Source organism: Hydra vulgaris, chromosome 07 (genome assembly GCF_038396675.1).
Source record: "Hydra vulgaris chromosome 07, alternate assembly HydraT2T_AEP".
NCBI lineage: Eukaryota > Metazoa > Cnidaria > Hydrozoa > Anthoathecata > Hydridae > Hydra > Hydra vulgaris.
In genome coordinates, this window is record NC_088926.1 from 22,100,001 (window position 1) to 22,126,313 (window position 26,313).

At 27.3% G+C, this 26,313-nt stretch overlaps 1 protein-coding gene across 2 annotated transcripts in view; it reads left to right on the forward strand.

Moving 5' to 3' along the window:
• LOC105847945 (potassium voltage-gated channel subfamily C member 3) overlaps nt 1-26,313 on the forward strand; it is a 54,423-nt gene that overhangs the window by 1,964 nt on the left and 26,146 nt on the right. Inside the window, exons 2-5 of one of the 2 annotated variants that reach the window (XM_065801359.1) lie at nt 20,482-20,730; nt 21,350-21,793; nt 25,773-25,862; nt 26,020-26,236. In XM_065801359.1, the coding sequence (XP_065657431.1) occupies nt 20,482-20,730; nt 21,350-21,793; nt 25,773-25,862; nt 26,020-26,236 (1,000 nt within the window). Of the gene's footprint in view, nt 1-20,481; nt 20,731-21,349; nt 21,794-25,772; nt 25,870-26,019; nt 26,237-26,313 lie in introns of both variants that reach the window. The other variant, XM_065801360.1, reaches the window with a different exon arrangement.

Genomic DNA, 26,313 nt, shown 5'->3' on the forward strand with positions numbered 1-26,313 from the left:
CATGATAGCTTTACTAAAAATTATAACTAATGATAAAAACTTTTGTAAAAATAATTATAGTAAAGTTATAATTATATAGTAAATAATTATAGTAATTATAAGTAAATAATTATAGTAAACTATGACAGAAATTATTAAAATAAATATAACATTAGTAAAAATTAGGACAATTACCATAAAACTATTACTACAATTGAATTACTATTACTATCATTGTAAATAATATTAATAAGATTTATAAAACAAAGGTAAATTAATGATAATAGTAATATTAGTAGAAGTTAAAAAAGACAGTATAAAGTAAAAGTAATAATAGTTTTATAAATACAGTAATATAAAAAAGCAATAATAGTAAAAGATAAAATTAATATTCATTAAATATATACTTAAATAAAAATTCTTAATTTGGTTTCGATTGAGAAGAAGATGTTGGTAATAAAAAGGTATTTATTTAAAACTTTTTTTTTTATAAATAGTATTATTTGATTCCAGTGAGAAATACATTGAATTTTTATAGAGAACTTGCAATATTTGATTGTGTTAAAAAAAGAAGGGTACAATTTAAAATTTAAGGGTACAAGGTTAAAATTTTGAGTGTAATATTTGTGTGTGTCACTTGTTTTAATAAAAAAATTATTGAACAAATTTAGTAGTTTATTGTGAAGAAAATCAAACACAAAGAGACAATTATAAAGCTTTACAAGATCTTGAAATTTTAGAATTTTTAATTCAGAAAACCTATTTTTGATATTAGATCGTAAAGGAGAAAATGTCATAATTCTTATGGAAGTGCGTTGTAAACTGTAAATACGATGTAATAGAAAACTACCTTTTTGATCCCAAACAGTGCAACAATAACTTAGATGTGAGGAGAACAAGGAATAGTAAAAAGATATTAGAGTATGTTGGGAAACATAGTGTCGTATTAATGACAACATACTATTGGCACGTCGGAGTTTTTTATTTAATTGAATTAGTTGATAGTAACATGATAGGTTTTTATGATATGTGATAATAATAAACTCTTTTTCGATTTGAGAGCGATCAATATAAAGTGAAATAATCACAAAATAGATCAATAAATAATTAAAAGGTTAGGTGAAAAAAAACTTTTGATGGTACTTAAAGTTTCAAGAAATTAAAATTAAGAAAAAACCATTTAAAAATACAATTAAAAAACTGTTACAAAATTCAAAAATAAAAAAATAAAAAAAAAACAATGGAAAGAGTTCTGACGCCAAATAATAATAATAATAATAATCATAATATTTTTTTTATTATATATTATATATATATATATATATATATATATATATATATATATATATATATATATATATATATATATATATATATATATATATTTAAGTTTAGATAAAAAAAAAACTTTTTGATGGTACTTAAAGTTTCATGCCATTTTCGGCACTCATCAGCCATATATTTAAATCATATATTTAATATATTATATAAAACAATAATATTTATAATAAAATCATATATTTATTAAACCATATGTTTATATCTTTTTAAAAAATTGCAAACTATTTAAAGTCTATCCGAAATATCTTGGATTCAACTTACCACATGCAATTTATAATGATATAATCTCGATTAAAACTCACAAAAAGAAATTATGTTCCCTCACAAAATCAGCAGGTCTTCCATTTAAACACCAAAATGTTATTCAAAACCTATCATCAGGGTCGTAGGAACAAAAATTAATTTGGAGGGAAGGGGGGTAAAATACTACCCCGAAATAGAATTAAGGACCTTTTTTTTTTTTAGTCATTTTTTCAGTCATTTTCTTCAAAATTATTTATTTGAGAAATTATTGGGGGGCAAATGGCATGGGCCTGTACGTTACAACATGATGAACTCGATTTATTAAACAATGGACTTGGTTTCGCTTCTCTAATAGTATTTATAAAAAAGACGGATGTATTAGCTTAATTTGATTGTATTTCTTAATAATCAACTGAAAAACAATGATTCAAAATCTCAACTTAAAAGTGAACTTTCCCATTTGGCTAGCAATTACGTATACAAATACACTCCATCTGAAAATTGTCTAAGAAAACATAAAATATTAAAAAGACTCCGGAATAATGAGAACATTGTTATTACACGACCAGACAAAGGAAATCGTATAATTGTTCTTGAAGTTGATTATATAAATTCATTACATAATATTATAAGTAATAAGACTAAGTTTAAATAATTAAAAGAGGATCCAACTATAAAACGAGAAATATTTTTACAAGGGTATCTTAGAAAACTTTATAAGCTTAAATGTTTTGAAAAAGACATTTACAATAAAATCTATCCTGTCTTATCTATATTATCCTAATCGACCTATCATCTCCACAATGGGAACATATAACTACAACCGTGCCAAACATTTTTCTCATTTATTGTCTGCACATATAACTAAACAATTTTGCACTTTAGACTGATTTTCTTTTGTTGAAAAATTAAAACAAATTAATGTAACTAATAAATTTATCGTTTCATACGACGTTGAAAGTTTGTACACGAATATTCCACTTAAGAAAACTATCAACTAGCAACTGATTTATTTTTTAAAGATAAAATTAATTCAAAACGTTTTTGAAAAATTCACTTTAAAAAATTACTTCAGATTTCTACATCCGGTTCACATTTTCTATTTGACGAAAATATTACGATCAAACAGATGGTGCTGCAATGGGTTCTCCTTTAGCGCCCATCTTAGCTAATATTTTCGTCGGATTTCATAAACAAACATTGGTCAAGAACTGCTCCTTTTCAGCACCATTTTTTTAGTGTTGTGACCAAAACTAAAAATTGTAACTAACTTAACTAAAAAAACCGTAACTAAAATTACCCGACTAACTCTTTAGTCTAACTAAATTTAGTCAACTAAGTTTTTAGTCTAACTAAATTTAGTCGACTAACTTTTTAGTCTAACTAAATTTAGTCGACTAACTTTTAGCGTAACTAAAATTAGTCGACTAGCTTTTTAGTCTAACTAAATTTAGTCAACTAAGTTTTTAGTCTAACTAAAATTAGTCGACTAACTTTTTAGTCTAACTGAACTTAGTTGACTAACTTTTTAGTCTAACTAAATTTAGTCGACTAACTTTTTAGCGTAAATAAATTAGTCGACTAACTTTTTAGTCTAACTAAGTTTAGTCGACTAACTTTTTCGTCTAACTAAATTTAGTCGACTAACTTTTTAGCGTAACTAAAATTAGTCGACTATCTTTTTAGCGTAAATAAATTAGTCGACTAACTTTTTAGTCTAACTAAATTTAGTCGACTAAGTTTTTAATTTAATGAAAAATATATTGTTACTTTTACCCAAAAAATACTTATTTTAAAATCTTGTTATGTGTTAGTTGTGAAGTGGTTTGAGCGCCATTTTTTTAATAACAAATTGCCTTAAGTTACAATTTAGATCTCCATGGCATCTTTTTCAAAGTTGACTTTTCAGAGTTTTTCAAGTTTTTGGAGAAGACTTTTTTTTCTCAAGTTTGCGAGATATACACTTGGAGTTTTGTAATAGTAAAAAAACTGTATCCAACTACTCCCCCCTTATTACTATTTACTTGTTAAGACTTTCAATGAAAAGCGGTTTAAATCTGGATTTTTTCAATTTCTAATTAAAATGAATCATAAACTATTAGAAAAAAAAAATGATGCCATATTTTTGAAATGTGTTGTATGCAGAAGCTTTTTTTTCGGATTTCTTTTATATAAGACCAGCAATCATTTTTTGAGGTAATAATACCTAATTTATTTTGTTTTACACTCATAAAACGCAGTTTTTACAATGACGACAATATGGTTGTTAATGTTAGTAACAATTACACAGTATAGAAATAATAAAAACATTAATTGCGTAACAATTTGATACGCAATTAATGTTTTTTATTATTTCTATATTGTGTAATTGAATATATATCTTGTTCAACTCTCAATTTTTTTTTTTTTTTTAATTATTATTAAAATGCTAATAACTAATTATGTTCTACTAACAATTTTTAAAACCAATTTTTATTTAATTCAATAAAAGAAAATGTAGGGCAATACTAGGTACAAAACATTTTTATTATTGTTAAATTATATTACGTATTTTAAATTTCTTAAAAACAATAAATTTTAATGAATGTCTTTAAGTTGATTTATTTGTCTTAATTCATATTATGTTTATATAATTTCTCAACACAACTTCAATAATTTAAGGAATGTCTTAACTGACACCTCAAAGTAATGGTTTCCCGCTATATATTAGATAAACCGTTATTCTCAAAAATATATTTAAATTTACTTTAAGAAATTGCATTTTTAAACTATGTCGAAAAATAATACGTTTCCTCCAATTGAATATGCTGCTCCAATATCTGATTTGATAAATCTAATGGAGAAAAGATTGAATAAAAGAAAGACTATAGATGAACAAAACCCTGCAGATCATAACGATAGCGAAACAAGTTCAAGTTTTTCATCCGGTCAAACAGAAATTGAAGTTGATACTCAGTCCATTGAAGAAGCAGCTAAAACTACATACGAATATTAATCAATTGAGGAGGAAACATCAAAATGGATATACAATCAATGTAATAGTAACAGATCTAAAAAGTACTCTGTAAAACATCAAAGAGTATATTAGATTACCATCTTGAACATGATCACGAAATAATAACGCCGAAAAAAAAACGAACTATGAGTGGCTTGTCAAAAGAAGTTAGCGATAAGACTGATAGAGCTCTTTTAATTTTCATTATTGCCTGTTGTCTTCCATTTATGTTGGTAGAAAGTAATGCATTTAAAGAATTTGTTTGTGTTTAAATCCAAAGTATAAAGTACTTTGCCGAAAAAAGTTAAGATCTCTTTTAACAGATTTATATCGAGAAAAAGTTGAACTTTTGAAATCAAAATTATTACCAATTAAAGTTTTATCTATTACTACTGACGGATGGACGTCCTGTCAAAACTATAGTTACATATCTCCAACTGCACATTTCATTTCTAACAAAACAAGTTTCATCAGTTTTTGTTTGGGCTTTGCATACCTTAATGGCCGCCATGATGCAGATAATTTAAAAGAGGCTTTGCTAAAAATCGTAGAAAAGTTCAAAGTGGATGATAAAATAATGAGTATAAAATAATGATAAAATAATGAGTATAGTATCAGACAACGCCAGTAACGTACGCAACTGTCTAAGTTCTTTAAAAGTTTGTTTAAACATTCAACCAATAAGATGCATGGGACATGTTTTGCAATTAGTTGTTAAAAATGTCATAGATTTAGTTGAAGAAGGTGAAAAAGATAGTTCGTCAAAATTCTTTTTCATTGCAAGAACATTAACTAAGTGCATGAAAATTGTTACATCTATCAATCATTCTTCTTAACTTAATGATTTATTAGAGGAAAGTCAAATACGACAAGGTGTCGAAAAAAATCACATAATTCATTTGATTCAAGATGTGAAAACTCGTTGGCACTCTACGTTTCTCATGGCAGAGAGAATGCTTAAGCTTCACTCCTCCCAGTGGGCACAGTACGTTTTTAAAACGTTCTTTGGACGTTTTTATTAGGTTTAAACCTTATAAAAACGTCTTAAAAACGTTTTAAAAACGTACCTTGCCCACTGGGCTAGTAAAAGATATCTTTAATTTGAAACAACAATACAAAGATATGAGAAAATATTTACTCGATGAAGATGAAATGGTTAACTTAAAAGAAACGGTAAATGCTTTATTAAGCTTTAACCAAGTAAGTGTTTTACTATCTGGCGATAGGTATGCAACGTGTTCTTTAATTATTTCAAGTATAAAGTACCTTGAGAAGTAGCTGAGTATAAATAAAAGTGAAACTTCTTCTTTAATTGTAATATTGAAATCACATTTGTTAGAATCTTTACAAACTTACAAAGATTCATATGAATTAGAGAATAATTCCTTTTTATTGTGTGCCACTTTTTTGGATCCAAATTATAAAAGTTTTCAATTCTTTGAAAAGTACGAAAAAAAGAAATATTTAAAAATTGTGAAAGAATTTTTGTCAGATTTTTATCTCGCAAAAAGAGTTGGTGAAATAATTCCAATTAAAAAGGTGACAAAGGAATCAAAAAAATTTAAGTTGTCATTTGAGGATGAAGAAGATGATTCCTGAAGTGATAGTGACAAAAATGTAATCTTAGATTTAAAAAAAGAAATCAGTGAATATATAAGATTGTTAGTGCACGAACAAAATGTTTTAGAGTTTTGGCATCAAAATTAATATGTTTTTCCAATATTGTATTGCATTTCAACTATAATTTTATGTACACCTGCTACCAGTGCACCAAGTGAGCGCCTTTTTTCTAAAGCATTAAACAATTTGTATGCTAAGCGAAACAGGATGGCGGCTTAATGTTTTCAAATGTTGATGTTTTTGTAGGAAAACCTGGAATTTTTTAATTTGGTTTAAAATTAGTGCAATTTAATCAATGTAATACGGAAATATCTTGTTGTAATAATTATTTTTGAATTTATTTTATTGTTCTTAAATAAAAACTCTTAAATTTAGAACTTGAACTGCTTTGTTTTAAAAACAATCAAACAAGGTTGCAACATGTTTAAAAAATGATTTTATAAAGTTGTTGCTCTCATGTTTGGGGCGGGGGGACCCCAGAAACTTGAGGGCTTTTATGTTTCCAGGCTACAATCATCGCAATTTTTTGCAAAGTATCATTATCCGATTTTCAATTTTTTTTTTTAGAAAAACCAATTGCTTACTTAGACTATAAAACTAAGTGCAAAATATGAACGTTGCAAGTCTTCCCGATTCTATGTTGTTTAAATTTAAGTTTTTTTACATTTGTAAATGTATTTTACATTTTCATGTATTAACTACGACCCACTCAAGTTTATATTTCATAATGAATGATTTCATTAACCTTACCTTTTCTTTATAATTCTACAAAAAATGGCGTCTCAAATGCGGTTTATTTAAGTTGATATTTCAAACTTACTTTTTAAATAAGATTGCTTCTAGCTAACTTTAGATCTTACTTTTCACGCTAAAACTCTTGAAGCAATTTAAAGCCAAAAATTGCTGCTGCCTAGTATACAGCCATATTTAATATAATTAAATGAGTTTATATACGACTAAAAATTAAATTTTTGATACCAAAAAAAATACATTATTTTGGGAAAAATATATCGTAACTTAATTTTTCGTAACTTAAAAATATCGTAACTATTAAAAATATCGTAACTTAAAAATATCGTAAACTAAAAAATATCGTAACTTAATTTTTTTTTAACAAAAAGTAAAAATGTACTTTAAAGTGATAGATATTCTGCATTTTTTAAGTAATTAAAAAGTGGTAAGAAATTTTCTGGTTTGATAAAGCGACCGCAGCCATTTAATAGAATGTTTATCTTATTTTACAGTTATTAAAAACGATTTAATTGCGGAGGTTGCGTTTTTAAATGCGGACGATGAGCTTCTCGGTAAATGCTATTAAATGTTTTGCATTTTAAAAATTCTATTAATACGTTTAACATTTGGTATGCATTTTAGAATAAATAAATTGCCGAAGCTTAAATGTACTTAAATTGTAACAAACATAACCTAAATACGCCAACCAATTTAAGCGCAATTCCGTGCTTATTTGTCCGTACGTTGAAAAAATGAGAAAATGATAAAGTTTTTATTATGAATGTAATGATAGCGTTGCATGTATAAGCTTTCGCATTAAATGATAAGCTTGTTGAGAAAAATGATGGAAGTTAGCGTTAATAAATTGGTACTTCTTATCGCTGATATGAAATTAAATATTTAGAGACTAAGTATATTCGCTAGTATACAGGGCGCGCGGGGAGGGGGGGGGGGGGGGTTAGTTGAAAACTGCCGTACGAATATTTGCCGATTAAAAATTATACTTGCTGAGTATAAAAATTTATAACTCGATTGCTGAGATTTGCTAATAATTATAATAACATCTTAATTTGCCAAATGATCAAACTAAATATCGGTAATAGCATGAACTATAAGAGATGGACGTGCAACCTATTTTTTTTTTTTGCGAACCATGCTCATTGCGCATTGTTACAAATCTTTTGTTTTAAACAATAGAAATTAAATTATAAAGTCTGTCGGATTCGTCGAAAACTTTTGGTTTCGTCTAACCAGTTACATCAACTTCCATTCAAGATAACAGCAATAGATAGCGATTCCACGGCTCAACGAAAAACATTTGACATTTGACAAAAAACACGTAAATTTCATGAACTTTACTCTCTTATGTCTTTTTGTATGCTTAAGCAAACACCTTGAGGTTTTTTGCATCAATTAGTGTTACTCAACTTCTTTCCAGCCATATATAGAAAGTTCTATGGTTTATATGGCTTCATTTAAATTTTATTCATATCTTAAGATCACTTTTAAGAAAAAAGCTCGAAGCGGGAACGTTTTTTTAAAACAAAGCTTTTGGAGGTTAGGATTCCTTAGTACCAAAACACATCCAATTTTTCGTATATATTAAAAAACTTTCCGTATATATTAAAAAAGGGATGACGAATCTAATGGAATGTGGACACTTTTTAACTTTTATATATAAATTTTTAGTTCTTAGCGTTTCAAAACTTCAAGGTTTATTTTTATAGAAAAAAAAGTGTTTTTTAAAAGTGTCCAGGTGGAAATTGCAAGCTTACTCTTTCTTCTTTTTATAACAAGTATTTATTTATGTTTTCTTGAAGAATAGGTTCTAAGGATTTGTACATAGAAATTATGTATATATATAACTATATTCCTTCGCATATTTTACGACGTTTTTTGTTTTGATTTTGCATGACATAATGCAAATTTTCGGTGCCATAACAATGCAAATTTTTCATACTTAAGCCCTATACCTTTCGTCAAAAAATCATCAATTATTGCACTACAAAAAAGATGAAGAAAAAAAATAGTTTGTTACAGTTTTAAAGAATTTAGCAAAGCCAATTTATGGCAAACCGCAAGAATAACTAAGTATTTAATATTAACATAGCATGATTTACCAGCTATATATAAACTAACTTTTATTTGACAAAAACAAATTGGCTATTATGTGCCTTTTATGACAAATGAAATAGTATGTGAAATATGAAAAACGAAAACATGAAATATCTGGCTACATTTTGCAAGATGATTATAAACTTGAATAGCTTTTTAAAAAGTTTTGCATTATCAAACGAGTTATAAAAAAGCCCATTAGAAAATATACCTACTAAAAAACAATGCTCAGTGGAATATATATTATGGAGCTTATAGAGTAGTCGAGGCAAAAAATGGCGACATATCGGAAATAATACTCAAAAAATACACTAAACTAAGGCTGGTGAATGAAAGACCAAGAAGTTGCATGAAACCAGACTTTGACTAAAAATTTTATTTAAGCATTTTTACTTTTTGCTTTACTTTTTTTAGTCATTTTAAAATTATTCTTACAGATCTATTTTATTATTGATAGAAATTTGTTTACACGAAAAAAGTTCCCAAATTTACAAATGTTTATCTTGGAAAAATGATGAAAATCTGTTCGTGCCGACAACTGATTTCCTTTTCCTTGGTGTAATTTGTTTAGTAATTTGTCAACACGTGAAGTAGTTACTTATCCTGAACAGTCTTATTAAACAAATGCTATAAAAGTTTAAACTAATACCACGTGATCAGAGTTTCTGTTTAAAAACTAAGGGCAGCCATTTTAACAGATTTTTTTGTTGACGGGTGAAAATTTAGAGTTTGTCGGAAACTCGCATGGCTCGCTGATTTCTGCAGCCTTTTTGATGTAAAACAATAGGTTGCACGTCTATCTCTTATAGTTCCATGTTAATAGATAGTAAGTGTCATACCCCCAACACCACCTTCCCTTCTCGCTGGCTCCAATACTATATATCACTAATATGAAAATGAAAAATGAATGTTACTTATCTGGGATAATTTTTCTTATGTTGCTATTTTAGGCCTTTGAAATAGGGTTGTTAACCGAAAGATTTCAAAGATTTTTCAATAAAAATCTTTCAAAAGGGTATATACATTTAGTATTTGTTTTTATTCGTAACGAATATATAGAAGCATTTAAATTCGTCAAAGTAACTTTCGCAAATAAAACTTCTGAAAATTAGACTTTCGCAAGTTGCTATTTCAAATAATGCTCTTCCAAAACATCCAAAAGTTTCACTTTCGGAGGTAGCACTTGAGAAATGAGCGCTTTCGATAACTACGTTTCGAAATCTATAAAGGAAGTTTATTCGCCTAACTGCAAGAAATGTGAAAATAAAATATCTGTATATATCAAACTGTTTGTAATAAAACTTTATCTTCAGTATAGCAACATATTAAACTTTTACTAGTTTGTTTTTTCAAATAATGATCAAAAAATTTATTTCGAAAGAAAAATTTTCGATAAATCCACTTAAAGAACGGTCACTTACGGAAGAAAACTTGAAATTCGTCTTAAAAACAAGATTGAAATGTTCCATTTAAAAAAATCCGTTCAATGAACTAAGTAATTAAATGCTCATTACTCATAAGTGTCAATTATCGCGCATGCAAATTTTTATGAAGTAAAAAACTGATATTATTTTTTAATTGAGTCCTTTCGGTAGGTTTCAAAAATCTTCTTTCGAAATGAATCGATTAGCAAGTTTCTTTTCGCTTGTGATTCTTGCAAAAATTTTATTTTTTACCAGCGGTAAAATATAAAATTTTTGTATATTGCTTCACCAGCGGCAGGATTTTTTTGATGTTTCAGATATGACACTTTTAGGCATCGTGCGAACTCATAACTTAAGAATGTTGTTAAGTCAAATGAAAATGTTTCTGAAAAAAATCGCGGTGATTGGAGCGTGAGAACAAAAATACCCCAACAAGTTCGCTTTCCCAACCCCGAATTAGACGTTAAGTTAAACTGCAGAATGTTAATTAAACGTTCAGAGGGTGCTTTATTTAGATTCCGTGCCCATTGGGTGTTTATAAACAGTTGCAACAACCGCATGGTAGTTGTCTCAGAGCTGGGAAGAAATTCTAATAATCAAATTTGATTTAATACGTTACGAATTTGATTTGACTGGCCTCTATGAACCATATTTGGGACATTCAACCGCCACAATAATGTGCCATCGTGTGTAAAAATATCATGGCATAGGTTATTCATTTTTTAGTACTAAAGCTTGTTTTAATCGACTAATTTTAGTTACGCTAAAAAGTTAGTCGACTAAATTCAGTTAGACTAAAAAGTCAGTCGACTAATTTTAGTTACACTAAAAAGTTAGTCGACTAAATTTAGTTAGACTAAAAAGATAGTCCACTAAATTTAGTTAGACTAAAAAGTTAGTCGACTTATTTATTTACGCTAAAAAGTTAGTCGACTAGTTTTAGTTAGACTAAAAAGTTAGTCGACTAAATTTAGTTAGAATAAAACTAACCTTAACTCCCACCCCTAAAAAATTTTTTTTTTAAACGGTATGTTGTTGACATAATTGCTATTTTAAATTCTGAATATATTTTTTTTGTTTTTGTTTAGTTTACATTATTTACATGTAGTGATTTACATGTAATATAAACATATAAACTTGAAATCTAGAAGAAGATCATATCAATCTTGTTGCCAGAACCATATAAAAATAACAATAAAAGTATAATATAAAATAATACAGTTTATAACAAAATAATAATCCAAAACATTTGAAATAATAAATGGTTAAAATAATATCTCAAAAATATTTCAATATCCGTTGAAAAAATAATATTCTTTAACTTGTTTTAAAAACAGAATAAGAGATAGATGAATCTAAATTAGGCTGGACAATTTTATTCCAGAGATAAGGTGCTCGATAATCTATACAAATTTGATTAAACATTTTTTGACAAAAGGGTTTTTCTAAAAGTTATTATTTCGCAAACTATATTTATTCTTTACTTTAAAGGTTAATAGATCTTTAAAAACATTTAATAAAGGGTTGTTTATAGAACAAAACGTAAAATATAAGGTATAATACAAGTTATGCTCATTAACGTTTAGTACATATATATCTTTGAATAAAGCTTTTGTGTTTGAAAAACGATTTTAAAAATAGGGGAAAGGCGCCTATGATGGCATAGCGCCTATGATGGCATACCGGTCATATTTCCATTAAAATTGGTTTTGGTAAAAAAATGATTAGACCTACATGACTATACTGACTTTACATTAGTTTTAGTGAAAAAACGTCCCTTGTGCACAAATATTGTTTTTATAATCAACAAAAATCGATTTTGGGATGTGCTGTTGTAGTTTTATTTCCTTCATATATTTAAGATTGTGATTTTACTATTAACTGTGCAGAAATAAAATTTTCATGCATTTTATATTCAAGTTTTGTGCATTTAGTGGAATAGTTACTTTAATTTTAACTTTTGAACAAAGCAGACACGGCTTGTTTTAATGAAAATGATGACTTTTGCCCATGATGGCATACTGACGAGTTGAGGGTGTTGAAATATTGACGAGTTAGGAAAACCATTTTTTTTATAAGAAAAACTTATTTTTAAATAAAGTTAAAAGAAAGCGATGCTCCAACATTTTTTTTTGGTCCAAAAAATGCGTAAAACGCAATATATCCTATGCGCATGCGCAAAATTTTACAATGCTGTTGCGTAGCATGAAATGGTAAATTAGGATGGTTTCGAGTAATTTCTGGTTTTTCTGAGGGAAGACTCTAAGGTTAAATGAAATCATTAAGTTACCTCGATCCTAATTAGCCCCATCCTGCCCTATGCCATCATAGGAGCAGTGGTTGCCTATGATGGCATACTTGTGGTTTTTTTTTACCATAAGAATTACTTATAAAAAAAACAAAACTGATGAAAACTCCCATGGTAATTATTGTTCTAGATGTAACAAGGAATGTATCCATATCAAAACTTTTATTATTGGTCTTCAGGATACTGAATTATAAAGCTTCAAAGTTAAGTATACCATCATAGGCGCCTTTCCCCTATATTGTTCGCATTGCATGTTTCTGTTGGCGGTATAGACGTTGTTACTTACTTTTACCTGTACTTCCCCAGGCAATATTTGCATAGTTTATATAGCTATGAATAAATGAGTAGTGTAGTTGTTTTAAATTATTTTTATTTGAATAGTTTCTGGCCTTATAGAGGATTCCAATACTTTTTGCAACTTTTGTTGATATATAATCAATATGAGTCTTCCATGTCATATTTTCGTCAAGATAAATACCTAGGAGTTTTAAAACAGAATCTTTTTTTTTTCTACCTTATCAATATAAATTTTAGGTAAATCATGCAAAAAACGTTTTTTTTTGTTGAGGAGTGGAAAAGGATCCACTTTGTTTTGTCAATATTTAAGGTTAGTTTATTGCATTTAAACCAAGTAGAAATTTGTTTTTTATTCATATTTAAAAAAAAGTTTGAAGATCAATAGAAAGCAATTCTCTTGGGTAGACGAATTGCTTTCTATTTGACAAGTAGCTTTTATACCATTTGATCAAATTACCAGTTATTCCATAGAACTCAAGTTTTTTAATTAGATATCATGATTGACTGTATCGAAAGTCTTTGATAAATGGACAAAAGCACCAAGTTTATATTCTGATTTAGCAAAAGAATTTGAGACCGCGTGTAAACTGAATAATGGCTCGTTTAGTCCAACTATTTTTTTTAAAGACAAATTGATTTTTATATAGTAAATTATTTGAAATCAGGTAGTTGTATGTCTTTTCGAAGATGATTTTTTCTAATATTTTTGAAAACGTAGGAAGGATAGAAATAGGGCGATAATTATTGACGTTTGATTTTTCTCCGTCTTTATAAATCGGGATAACTTTGGCAATTTTTAATAGCTTAGGAAAAACCCCTTGTTGTATAGATGTTTTAAAAACTTTAAATAGAATATCATTCAAACTTTCACAGCAATCAATAATTATGTTTCCGTTTATTCCATCCGCACCGATTGCTTTGTTTCTTTTTAGAGATTTGAAGGCTCTTTCAAACTCTTTAATTGATAAATCTAAGAATAAGTCACCGGGAGAAAGTGAATTATTTGAAGTTTTCAAAAAAAAAAAAAAACATTAAAAGAAATGTTTGTAGAAGGAATCCTACCAGCCAGCCTACTTCCGATATCAGTAAAGTATTTATTAAATTCTTTTGCTATTTCATTTGGTTTATCTACACATACATTATTTGTGTTAATCATTTTCGGAAGGAACTTTGAGCAGGTTTTCTGTTTTCCCGTTATTTCTTTCAATATTTTCCATTTTGATTTGAATCATTTTTATATTTAGTAATTGGATTAGAGTAATAATTTTTTTTTAGGTTTTTACGAACCTTTTCATATAGAGTTTTGTGGTTTTTATATATGCGTAAATTAGCATGAGATTTTGTTTTTAAATATTTTATATACAATTTTTGTTTAATATTTGAAGATTTTTTAAGAACCTTGGTAATCCAAGGAAAATTTAGGGTTTTTGGTTTTAAGTTTATTTCGGTGACGGGAAAATTTGCATCGTACACCGAGAGGAACTTATTGTAGATTACATTTATGACTTTATTAAAATTTATATGCTTCCAGTTTAACAATAATTGATATTTAAACGGTTCTAGTTTGGCTTTTATTAGTGTTAGGAGTTATAATTGCGTTGATTGTTAGAAAAATGTGAAAATGGTCTGGTATATCTGATTTTATAATGGCTTTTTGCAATGTCATTGTCATATACATCTGTTGTTAAAATATTGTATAAATACATCTGATACAAATATTTCATCATAAAATTTTTAAGTTTTTTTGTTTTCGCTATATCGTAAGCAATCCATATTTAAATCGCCTATTACAAAGTTTTTTTCTTTTCTTTGTTATCTTTATGAAAAATATTGCGCTAAAAGTGTAAGCTTAAATTTTCTGACGCACCACCAGGCGGTCTATTACAACAACTCAGCAGAATGCTTTTGTTTTCGAACTTTTCGTTTTTATTGTCTAAAATTTCAAATGTAACAACTTTTTTATCGCCTTCAGAAACGCACAAATTGTTTCTAATATTATGCGCAATGTTTTGTTTTATGTAAATCAGAGTTCCTCCACCGCGTTTATTCGATTCTCTTTCTAATAAAATTGTTTCAAAATCAGGAAGGAAATACAGTTATTATTAAGCTCATTTTGTGAACACCAAGTTTCCTTTAAACAAATAATATAAAAATAGTTTTTAGTTTCTTCTATAAAATGTCGAAGATATTCAAAACTTTTGTTCATACTTTTTGTATTTCTGCGGACAATTCTGATTTTTTCGTTTTCATCGCTATTTTTAGAAAGAAATTATTTTAACTCCCTAGCTTAACGATAAAAAAAATCTATTTTTAAGTCCTTTAAATAATTTATATCTGGATCTGTGTTTCCATCAGATCCAATGTATTTGTTTCTAAAGTTGAAAATAAGTGATTGATAGTCATCCATTTTATATTTTTTGTTGTTATCATTTTTTGTGTACTAGATAAGATTTCAAAAAATTTTTTATGCTTCTGAGGCGTGTGTTACAAGTTTTTTATATATAACTTTAGCAAACTTACCCTCAGCTCGAAGTTCTTTTGCTTTTGTAAACCGAAGTCGTCTTTTTTCGATTGTGTAATTGCTATAGTCTTCGTTTAGATATATTTTTTCGTTCCATAGTCTTTTTTTCTTATATTCATTTAATACGATTTCTCTATTTTTATAGTTAAGAAACTTTACCACGATAGTTTTTCTTCTTTTTCCAGATTCGTGCTTCTTCCCTGTATGCTCTTTCAATTGCTGTTTTTAATTCCGAGTTTCTCCTTTAAGAACTCTTTGACCTTCAATTTGCTTTCTTTCCAAATTTCTTCTCTTTCGTCAAAGCCATCAAAACGAAGATTGTTCTGCCTACTTCTATCTTCTAATTCTACTAACTTATCTTCGGTGCATTTTAGATTCTTGCCTAACAGTAACATATGAAGCTTAAGAATTTTTTAAACACCTCAATAAACAACATAAAAATTTAAAATTTAATATGAAAAAAGAACAAGATAACCAGATTGACTTTTTTGATGTACTTAATAAAAAATCCAATTCTTTTTCGACTTGAGTTTATCACAAAAAAACGTATACAGGTCTTTTACGAAAATTTTTTAGTTTTCTTACCTCTTGCTACAAATTTAAACTTGTTCTTCGTTTGATTGATCGTACATTTAAAGTTAATAATAATTGAGTTCGTTTTGATAAAGATATTAAGAATCTATTGTTAGTTTTACAAAATAATAAATTTCCACAAAAAATTATTGACTATGAAATTAAATCCTATGCTGATAGAAAATGATCCCATCTGTTTCTAACATTGTTAATAACTTAAATATAAGATACTTTAAGTTTCCATACATTGAAATATACTCTAATTACACTAAAATGAAAATTTCAAAAATTATTCATAAATATTGCAAGGATTTTCTAATAAAATTAATTTTCACTACTAATAAAATACAAGATTGTTTTTGCTTAAAAAAATCACTTCCTAAACTGCTTAAATCTCATGTTGTCTATAAATTTTCTTGCGCTGGCTGTAATGCCAGTTATATTGGAGAAACCTCCAGACATTTAGCAACTAGATTAGATGAGCACCTTAAAAGTGATAAACAATCTCGTATATTTAAACACTTAAATTTATCTATTAATTGCAAAAATCTGGCTAACTATGATTCTTCTGAGATTTTGGATAATGCCCCAACCAAACACAAATTAAAGATGAAATAAGCCCTCCACCCACATTAAATGGGAAAGTTATTCACTAAATAAACAAACTTTACATTATGTTATAAACTTATCTATTTAATCTTACTGTCTATCTTAATCTATTTAATCTTATTTTTTTTGACAGTTAGTTATTTTGATTGGTTATTTACCCTGTTATTTTGTTATTTAATAAATATATTGATTAATGTATAACTTTTGTCAAATAATAATTCTCTGTAAAGACTTCTTTTTTTTAATATTTATTTCAGAGTTTTTTTTATTGTAAAATAATCTTTTGAAAATGTAAATAAATTTTAAGAAACATGTCAAGGATAAAAAACATCGTGTTATTTTTAAAAATAATTACTTACTTTATGGCGTGACGACGTTCAAGAAATATTAATAATAATAATATGGAAAAACATCTTTTCTAATCGCCAGAATTCAATTCTTCCTAATTTGACACTGGTGATTTGAAAAGATGTTTTTCCATATTATTATTAATATTATTATAATTTGACTTTCAGAACTCATTCCAATGTTTTTTTTCAGAATTTTGTAACAGTTTTTTAATTGTATTTTTAAACAGTTTTTTCTTGATTTAAATATTTGGTTGATGAGTGCCGAAAATGGCATGAAACTTTAAGTACCATCAAGAAGTTGTTTTTTTCATTTAACCTTTCATTTATCATTTAGTACATTTCATCCTAAGCCATTCTATCTTTACAAGGTGCTAGAACGATTTCAAGTGTATTTGTTGATATAATTCATTCTACTGTCATTCATTTCAACGAACAGTTTGACAAATTTTTTAATGTTAATTTTGTCGATTTGTTTTTTGTGTATCTGAGCAAACATTATAATGTTCAGGTGATTGCCTCCGGTTTGTGACCTAACCCATGTTTTTACTCTCCTCATTACACAAAAACTTCTTCCATATGGTGATGTCGATAGAGGCATGGTGTAGTAAAGCTTCATTAATTTGTGTGCTTGTTTATTGGCGACTTTTTGATTGATGCAATAGCATTGTACGGGTTAATAATTGTTGGTAGCCCCTTCAACTCAACTTTTACTTCCCAGATTTCAACATCATTAAAAAATGGCATTCCAAATAAAAACGGCGGTGAATCTTGTTTATTTACCGATGAAATCAAAACTTCTTCAATATTTTTTACAGCTGTTAATCCATTCTGTTCAAACCTCTCGCTCAAGCTGTTTTGAATGACATCAATTGCTTCAAAATAAGATTTCCTTTGTTTTTGCTCTGATTTAACAGGACCAGTCATTGCACCGCCCAATGTAAGCATCTCAGTTGATACTGAATTGCGTAATGTTTTAGGTATTACTTTTTGTCTCCACGTAACTTCGATTTCAGACTCATTGTCTTGCTCGATTCCAGGTTTTTTTTTGTCGCCTTAAAAATTCTATTAAATACCCTATCTGCTCTAAGTTCTGCAAATCTCTGAGATGCATTTCCAATGCAGAATTCCGCAACATCACCAGTCAGATTAATTTCTTAAAACTGCTTCGATAGATTCTCTAGAATAGCAAAAAAATCAAAAGTACTTTGCAGTTCAAAAAGTATTTTTACTGATGAAAGCGGAGATAAAAAAACCTTTAATTTGTGTTCTTGTTTCTGCACCAATAGTCTTGTCACTCTAAAGACTCCTCAATATTGTACGGAGTTCTACAATCTTCTCCAATTTCAGTTGTACTGCTTTTGTTCGTGTTGTCCATCGAGTCATTGACATAGAGTTCAGTCGCAATATTCTGTACTCATCTGATTCAGACTCATGCAATATATCCTTTTGGATATGTCCGAGAAAGGCAACACGCTTTGGATATGCCCTAACAATTGCATAAATTGACAGGACAATGCTGAGGGAATCTGACAGTAATGATGTTATTGCATATGCATCCTTAACAATCAGCTCGCTGCAATATACCATGCAATGAAAATATTGTGCTTGCTGTACAAAAATATTTTTCGGCTTTGCTGCCAAGCATTTCGTAACTGATGCTACATCAAAGCCGATTTCGGCAATTTTTGTATATTCCAAGTTGCACCTCAAAAGGATATCTTCAATATATGTCACCAAGGCATCTGAAGAAAGACCGTTGACACATTATTATACTCCGTTAAAACCTTCATTCACTTCCTTGATGTTCCTGCAAGTTCTTATTTTAAACGACATTTTTTTCTTTTTAGTAATATCTGAGGATTCATTTGCAAGTACCAAATAGAAATCTTTGATCAGTTCAACAACCTGCCTTCGTACTTCTAAGGTGAGAAGTTGTTCTTGCTCTTGCAAGATGTCATGAAAAAAAAACATAATGGTTTTCAATCATTAACATTTCTAATGCCTTGTCACTTTTACTCTTATCCAAAATAAACAGGTAAATATTAGATTTTTCATTATTATCACCTCTTATACCTTCATCCTGTCGAAGCAATATTTTCAATGTTCCGAAATGAGCTAGTAATCCTTTTCTTCGAACTGCTTGCTTCTCCATGTAGATTTGGTCAATTTAAGCATTAATTATTGTAAACTTTATATTTTCTTCCTAAATCTTTAGAGCCTTATGAACACTGGAGTCCTCGTGATCTTTTAATGCTGTTGCAGATTTTCTCCATATTCTAAATTCTTTCCCGACTACATACTTGAACACTCCACTAGAACATGAATCATATTTTGTACAGGTTTCACAAAAGACAGTTTTCAGTGATCGATCATAAAACATCCAATTAAACTCAATAAACAAGCCTCAATACAAGTTCTTCCTTTTTTGTCACTGTTTTTTATCAATTTCACTGAAATACTCCGCTTTTCTAAAATTTCACCATCTTTTGCATAGAACTCCTGTTTTTTTGTATTGTCTATTTTTTGAGTGTTTATGTCAACTTTATCCTAATTCTGTAGTTCACCATGAGGGTTCTCTGGTTCCACCGGTTCAGTTGTTGTTTTTTACAACAAAGTAGCAGTTTTGGGCAGATAAGGTGATGCTGCTGCTTTTGGTAAGTTTTTTGGCCTTAGTTTTTTTCTTTTGAAATCTTTCGGCCTTCGACATGATTGTTCAGTGGTTAAAACCGTTACATTTAAATTAAGATTACGATTAAAAAAGTACGGAGAGATATAAATTTGTGCGCAAATAATCATCGAAAATAATCGCCACTCGAAAATAAAAATACTAACTGAAAAAACTATTGCTATATTTGTTTTATAATTATATATTGTCTTTACAATGTGTTCCTTTTTTTTCTCTTTTTCTCGAAAAAAAAAATACAAACTCAAAAAACTTTGCTTTTTTGCTAAACATCTACTAATAAACATTTGAAATATATAAAAAGAGTTAAAACATAGTAACAAAAATTTGTAACGTTTGTCGATAGCAAGAAGAATAAAATTTAATACAACATATTTTGTTTAATTTCGAATCTATTTTTGTAAAAATATTTGTTCTAAACGTGATTGCTATTTAAAAAAAATTCTTAAACGTCGCGACGTTTAAGATTTTTTTGTAAATCGCAATCACGTTTAGAACTAATTATATATTGGGGGCACCTAAAATTAAAAAAATAGAAAAGTTTTGAACTACTCTTAAAAGACTTTTTTTATTATTATTGTTTATTAAGTATTACTCAATAATACTTAATATTAAATATAATTCAATATTGTGATTTTAATGCTAAATTTTATTAAGCATTTAATAACATTTTATTTAAAATTTTTAATAGGAGCTTGCGTTCTGGGGGATCAGTGAAAATTTAATAGAGCCATGTTGCTATAGCAACTACATTCAACACAGAGAAGCGAAAGAATACTTTACTATGTTTGACACACTCGACAATGTTGAGAAATTTCCAAATGAAAAACTAATTAACAAAAATGATCAATATAAATCTTCGTGGACATATTGTCTTTTAAAAGCAAAAATAAATCTATGGTGTCTGGTGGAAAACTCGTTCGGCTCTCTTCATTCACAAGTATTTATATAACAATAATAATAAAATATCAATTTATAATAATGATAAAAGTAATATAAAACATTAATGCTGATAACCCAGGGAAAAAAGTTTTATAGAATTTCTATAAATTTTAGGAACATATGGTCTATAGAAATTCTATAGAATTCTATAAAGTTTTTATAAAATGTCTATTAATTTCTATAGAAATTGCTATAAAAATTTATTTTCTATAAAATAAAAAGTAGAAAAAAAAGTTTTATTGGAATTTCTATAGAAATTAACAGAGATTCTATAGAAATTTTATAGAATTCTATAGAATTTCTATTGACCATATGTTCCAAAAGTTTATAGAAATTCTATAGAACTTTTTATCCTGGGAACAACAATAATGGAATTAATAATTTGTGTATTCAGTCTTGAATAATGTCACTTTTTTAAATGTGTGTCGTGTGGTTCTTCTATTGAAACTCCTCTATTGAAACCTAATTTGTTGTCTTATTAATTGAATTAAAAATCTTTTTTTAAGTTACTGAATGTTTTTATTTTTTTTCATATATAAAAAAAAAATAATAATAATACTTCTTTAACTTTTTGACTTTACAAAAATATTTTACATAAGTACTCTTCTTTATTTTAGATAGTTGCCGCGATATCAGTATCAATTGTTATGATTTCCATATTAACATTTTGTTTAAGCACAATGTCTTATTTTAACGATCAAAAAAGAATTTTTTCAATTCTTGACTATATTTACTGCTGTTACTTTACAATAGAGTTGTTAGTTCGACTGACGTGCTGTCCTTCTTATATAAAAATCTTCAAGAGCGCACAAACATATATTGATATTGTAACAACACTGCAGTTTTATATTGAGTTTATATTTAATAGCTCTTCTGTCGGGTTTTTACAAGCATTTAAACTGCTTCGAATGCTTCGTTTATATCGATTTGTTAAAAATATAAATGGCATGAGAGTTATAACACAGACTTTAAAAGCAAGTGTTAACGAACTAATGTTACTTCTCGCTATTTTTTTATTACCAATGGTTATTTTCTCAACTTTGCTTTATTACTCTGAAAAGGTAAAAGATATTTTCTGTTACTAACTAATACGTGTTAAATCAAATAAAATCAAAAATAGATTTTACATTTCATGGAATATTTACATATAGTACTAGTAATAATTTTAAGTAAACACCATAGTGAAAAACTAAAAAAAACAAAACAAAAAAAACAACGTAAACAGTACAATACTTAAACGAAAAACTTTTTGGAATAATATTTAAGTTAAGAAGTTTGAAATATTTGAAAAAGGACAAAATTGATTTACTTTTATACATCTTTTTTATATATCTATTATATTATATATCTTTTCTATATGTCTATCTAGAATTAAAATATAGCAATAAAATATTAATAGTAGTGAGTGTTTGAAATAGAATAGTGATATAAAAAATAATATTAATTTGAGAAAAAAATTTGATAGATTCATGGCCATAATAAACAGTTCTATGTTTAGGTATAGATAATTTGAAGCTTTTAGCTGATCGAAGTTGGTAACGAGTATTTTTTTTATAAGTAAAAAAATCATTAAATGGAGGAGGTAAAGTTTTATGTTGCTGTTTCCAAACAAATAAACAGTTGGAGTGTTGAATAAGGTCTTTTAATTTAAGTATCTTTAATATGTAGCAGAGGATATTAGGGTCAGATTAAGATGCTAAGAATAAGTTATTTTTAGGGCTTTATTATGGAGGTGACATAATTTTTTAAATGTTAGAGATTGGGTTTGTCCCCATATTTGACAAGCATTCTAAGATGAGACTCAAAAACAACATGGTATATGTTAAAAAGCGTTTCAAAATTAAGATAATGTCGAATTTTGGCCAACATACCGTTAGACCTGCTTAGTTTCAGTGTTAAGTCTTAAAGATGGGATGCAAAACTTAAATTGGAATCAATTTTGATACCAAGATACTTGATAAAATTCACAGGATCTATTTTTTGACTACTTAATCTGAAATTCAGGTGCTTTTTAATTTTTGTTTGACTTAATTTAAAAAAATTTCAATTTTTTTGTAATTAAGTGATAATTTATTGGATAGAAGTAACTGGAGTAGATTCGCTAAGTCATGGTTAATATTTTTGTTTATCTTTTTAAGTGATTTGTTCAATAAAATCAGATTGGTGTCATCAGCGAAGTGGTAAGCAGTAGAAAACTTCAGAGAGTTATTAAGATCATTAATATAGAGAAGGAAAAGCAATGGTCCTAATACAAGGCCTAGTGGAACACCATTTTATTGGTTCAGACTCCACCTCATTAATAGAAATAAATTGTGTTCTATTTTGAAGATAAGAAGAAAAACATTGCAGCGTTTTGCCTCTGATACCGTAGTACTCTAATTTTCTTATTAGAATGGAATAATCAACTGTATCAAAGGCTTTCTGGAGATCAACAAAAACACCACAAGCAAACAATTTATTGTCTAAAGCTGTTCTAATTTTTTCAGTAGTATCAATTAGTGAATCAGTTGTTTAATGATTGTTTCATTTGTTTAATGATTGAATTTCTCCAGAAAGTTGTAGAGTGTATTGTGCATAGCTTTCTCAGAGAGTTTGCTTATATTTGAGAGAAGAGAGGTAGGGCAATAATTAGAGTAATCAAGTAGAGAACTTTTTTTTATGTATTGGTGTTACTTTAGCTATCTTAAGGAGATCTGGGAAAATTCTATTTCTAAATGTGCTGTTCATCATTATGGATAGTGGCTTTGAGATTATGTTTTGAATAAGCTTAAGAATTAAGGTGGGAAGACTGTTTGGGCCCAGAATTTTTTTGTTTTGAAGTTTCAATATCAGACTAGGAATAATTTCTAAATTTTTTAGTAGGATTTTTTAGAAAGACTCAAAAATCATATTTAGGGATATTTTTTTTGTTTATAAGTTTCTCTTGGACAGTAGCAAAGTAATTGTTAAAAATATTAGCAATTGTGGTTGGATCAGAGAGAGAGGACTTGGTCATTTATTTTGAGGTGAAAGAGTTATTGTAAAATAGTAGGTCTGATGTTAATAGTTTCTTTTATTCCTTTCCAAGTTCTCTTAATGGTGTTTAGGTTGTTGTTAAAAAAGGAAATATAATAAATTTTTTTGGATTGTTTAAGTAAGTTGCTTATTTTATTTCTATATAACTTAAATTTATCAAAGAGTATATTTCTTGTAATTAACATTGTGTGATTTAACAAATTTCTATATAAATGACGTTTTTGGTTGAAATTTAATTTGTTTTTTTGTTAAAACTTTGTAGGGAGCATGTCTATCTAGAACTTTTTCAAATGTATTTAAAAAACTTATCATTGATTTATTTATATCCTCGTCTTTTATTTGTACCTTCCAGTTCATACAAGATATGTCTTGTAAAAGGTGTTAGTATCAAAGTTTTTAAAAGTTGTTGTTTATCAAAGTTCTAGAGATTTTTATATTCTTTTTTTGGGAGTAATACCAGGAATACAGAGAAACTGGGCATGTGTCTGAAATAGAAATTGTTAGATTGCCAGAGTTTGTTTCAGGAGAATAGGAGTTTATAAAAATATTATCAATGAAAGTTTTGATTTTTGAAGTTATACCTGTTGGAAGAATAATGGTTGGGAGAAGTGAGAAAAACCATAATGTTTGGAGATAATTAGAAACAATAGAAGTTTCTCTATAATTAAGAAAGTCCATGGATTGTTTTAATACCATATTTTATAAATTAATATTTATAATTTACATATAAATATGTAAGAAGTTTCTAAGCATAAAGAGATAATGCAAACAAAATAATAAAGCAACAAATTAAAATGATAAAGCAGAATTGAAATGATAAAGCATAGGATTTAATGGATTTTGTTTTTAGCAATAAGCCAATTTATATGTGTAATATATTACTAATGTATATAGTATATATATATACTATCTTTTTATAATAACATTTTAAACAAAGTTAAAAAGAGAAACTTTATATTATAGTTATAACTGAAATGTATAAGATCAGATAACTAAGAAATATTTTGTTTTAAAGGGTAATCAAGTAATATATCAATAAAATATAAATTAATAATAAGAAATGTAATTTTATGATTTTGGTAATACACTAACATTATTAAGTAATAATATGTATTTGTAAACTTTAAGTATAAGACTATATAAGTATAAAACTATATAAGTACACAAACTTATAATATAGATGGTATATAAACATGGACTATAAATTTATTAGAATAAAGCAACTATATAAATTAATATAGAATTTACACCAATAATTTAATAGAGAATATTACACACAATATACACATATACATAAACACACACATATATACACATATACACATGCATCACACTACATATATATATATATATATATATATATATATATATATATATATATACATATATATATATATATATATATATATATATATATATATATATATATATATATATATATATATATATATATATAAAGGTGATCCAAATAATTACTAATTATTAAGTTTCAAACTAAGTAAACGCCATTTTTAATCGCAATAAGTTTCGAAAAAAGAAATAATAAAAAAAAAAAACAGAATCAAATATAAAATTGAGTTAAAATTTTTTTTTAAAACATCGATGAGCTTATTAAAAGAAGGATGAGAAGAAGATAAAAAAAATTCTAAAAATGAAAATTAAATATAAAAGTAAAAAATAGAAATTAAATATAAACTCGATGATATAAGATTAAAAGAATGTAGAAAGAGAGAGAGAGATATCGATAAGGCTATGTTTCTTTTTCATTTAAGATTGCAAAGATTAAAAATCAAACTATCAGATTAGGCTGATAAGAGGGTAAAAAGTAATTACTTTTAGATATATTTTCCTTATTCTGAATGATCATACATCAAATTCAAAAACAAAAAAGAAACTGAAGAAAAATCTAATACTATTTTACATACCTTTCCTTCAATTTGTTCAACCAATACTATTTAACATAGTTTGTCTTTTTGCGGATTTACTAAGTTAAGTTATAAAAATATTTTCTATTTATTTATTTAGGCATTTGCGGATAAAAAAGATATTAGGAGTATCCCTGAAAACTTCTGGTGGGCTATTGTTACTATGACAACACTTGGTTATGGAGATATAGTACCTGGTTTATTTAAATACATATATACATATACATATATGCATTAATATATATATATATATATATATATATATATATATATATATATATATATATATATATATATATATATATATATATATACACCTTTACAGTAAAATCTTTCGTATTTTTTAGGTTCCGCAATCTGGTCTTGGAAAATTGGTTGGAGCAATCTGTGCCCTCAGTGGTATACTTTTTTTAGCATTACCCGTGTCAGTAGTTGGAAGAAATTTTACAATATTTTACGCTTATGCGCAAGCGCGACTTCAATTACCTCAAACCAAAAAAGCTGCTTTTGCAAATGTTGATAGAAAGCTGTTAAACCAGCAGACAATTAATGCTTCCTGCAACGGTATGGCTTCAATTTTACAATTTAAAAAGTTTAATTTAGTTGAATTAATTAAAATTAAACTCCTTATCTATTTTTCT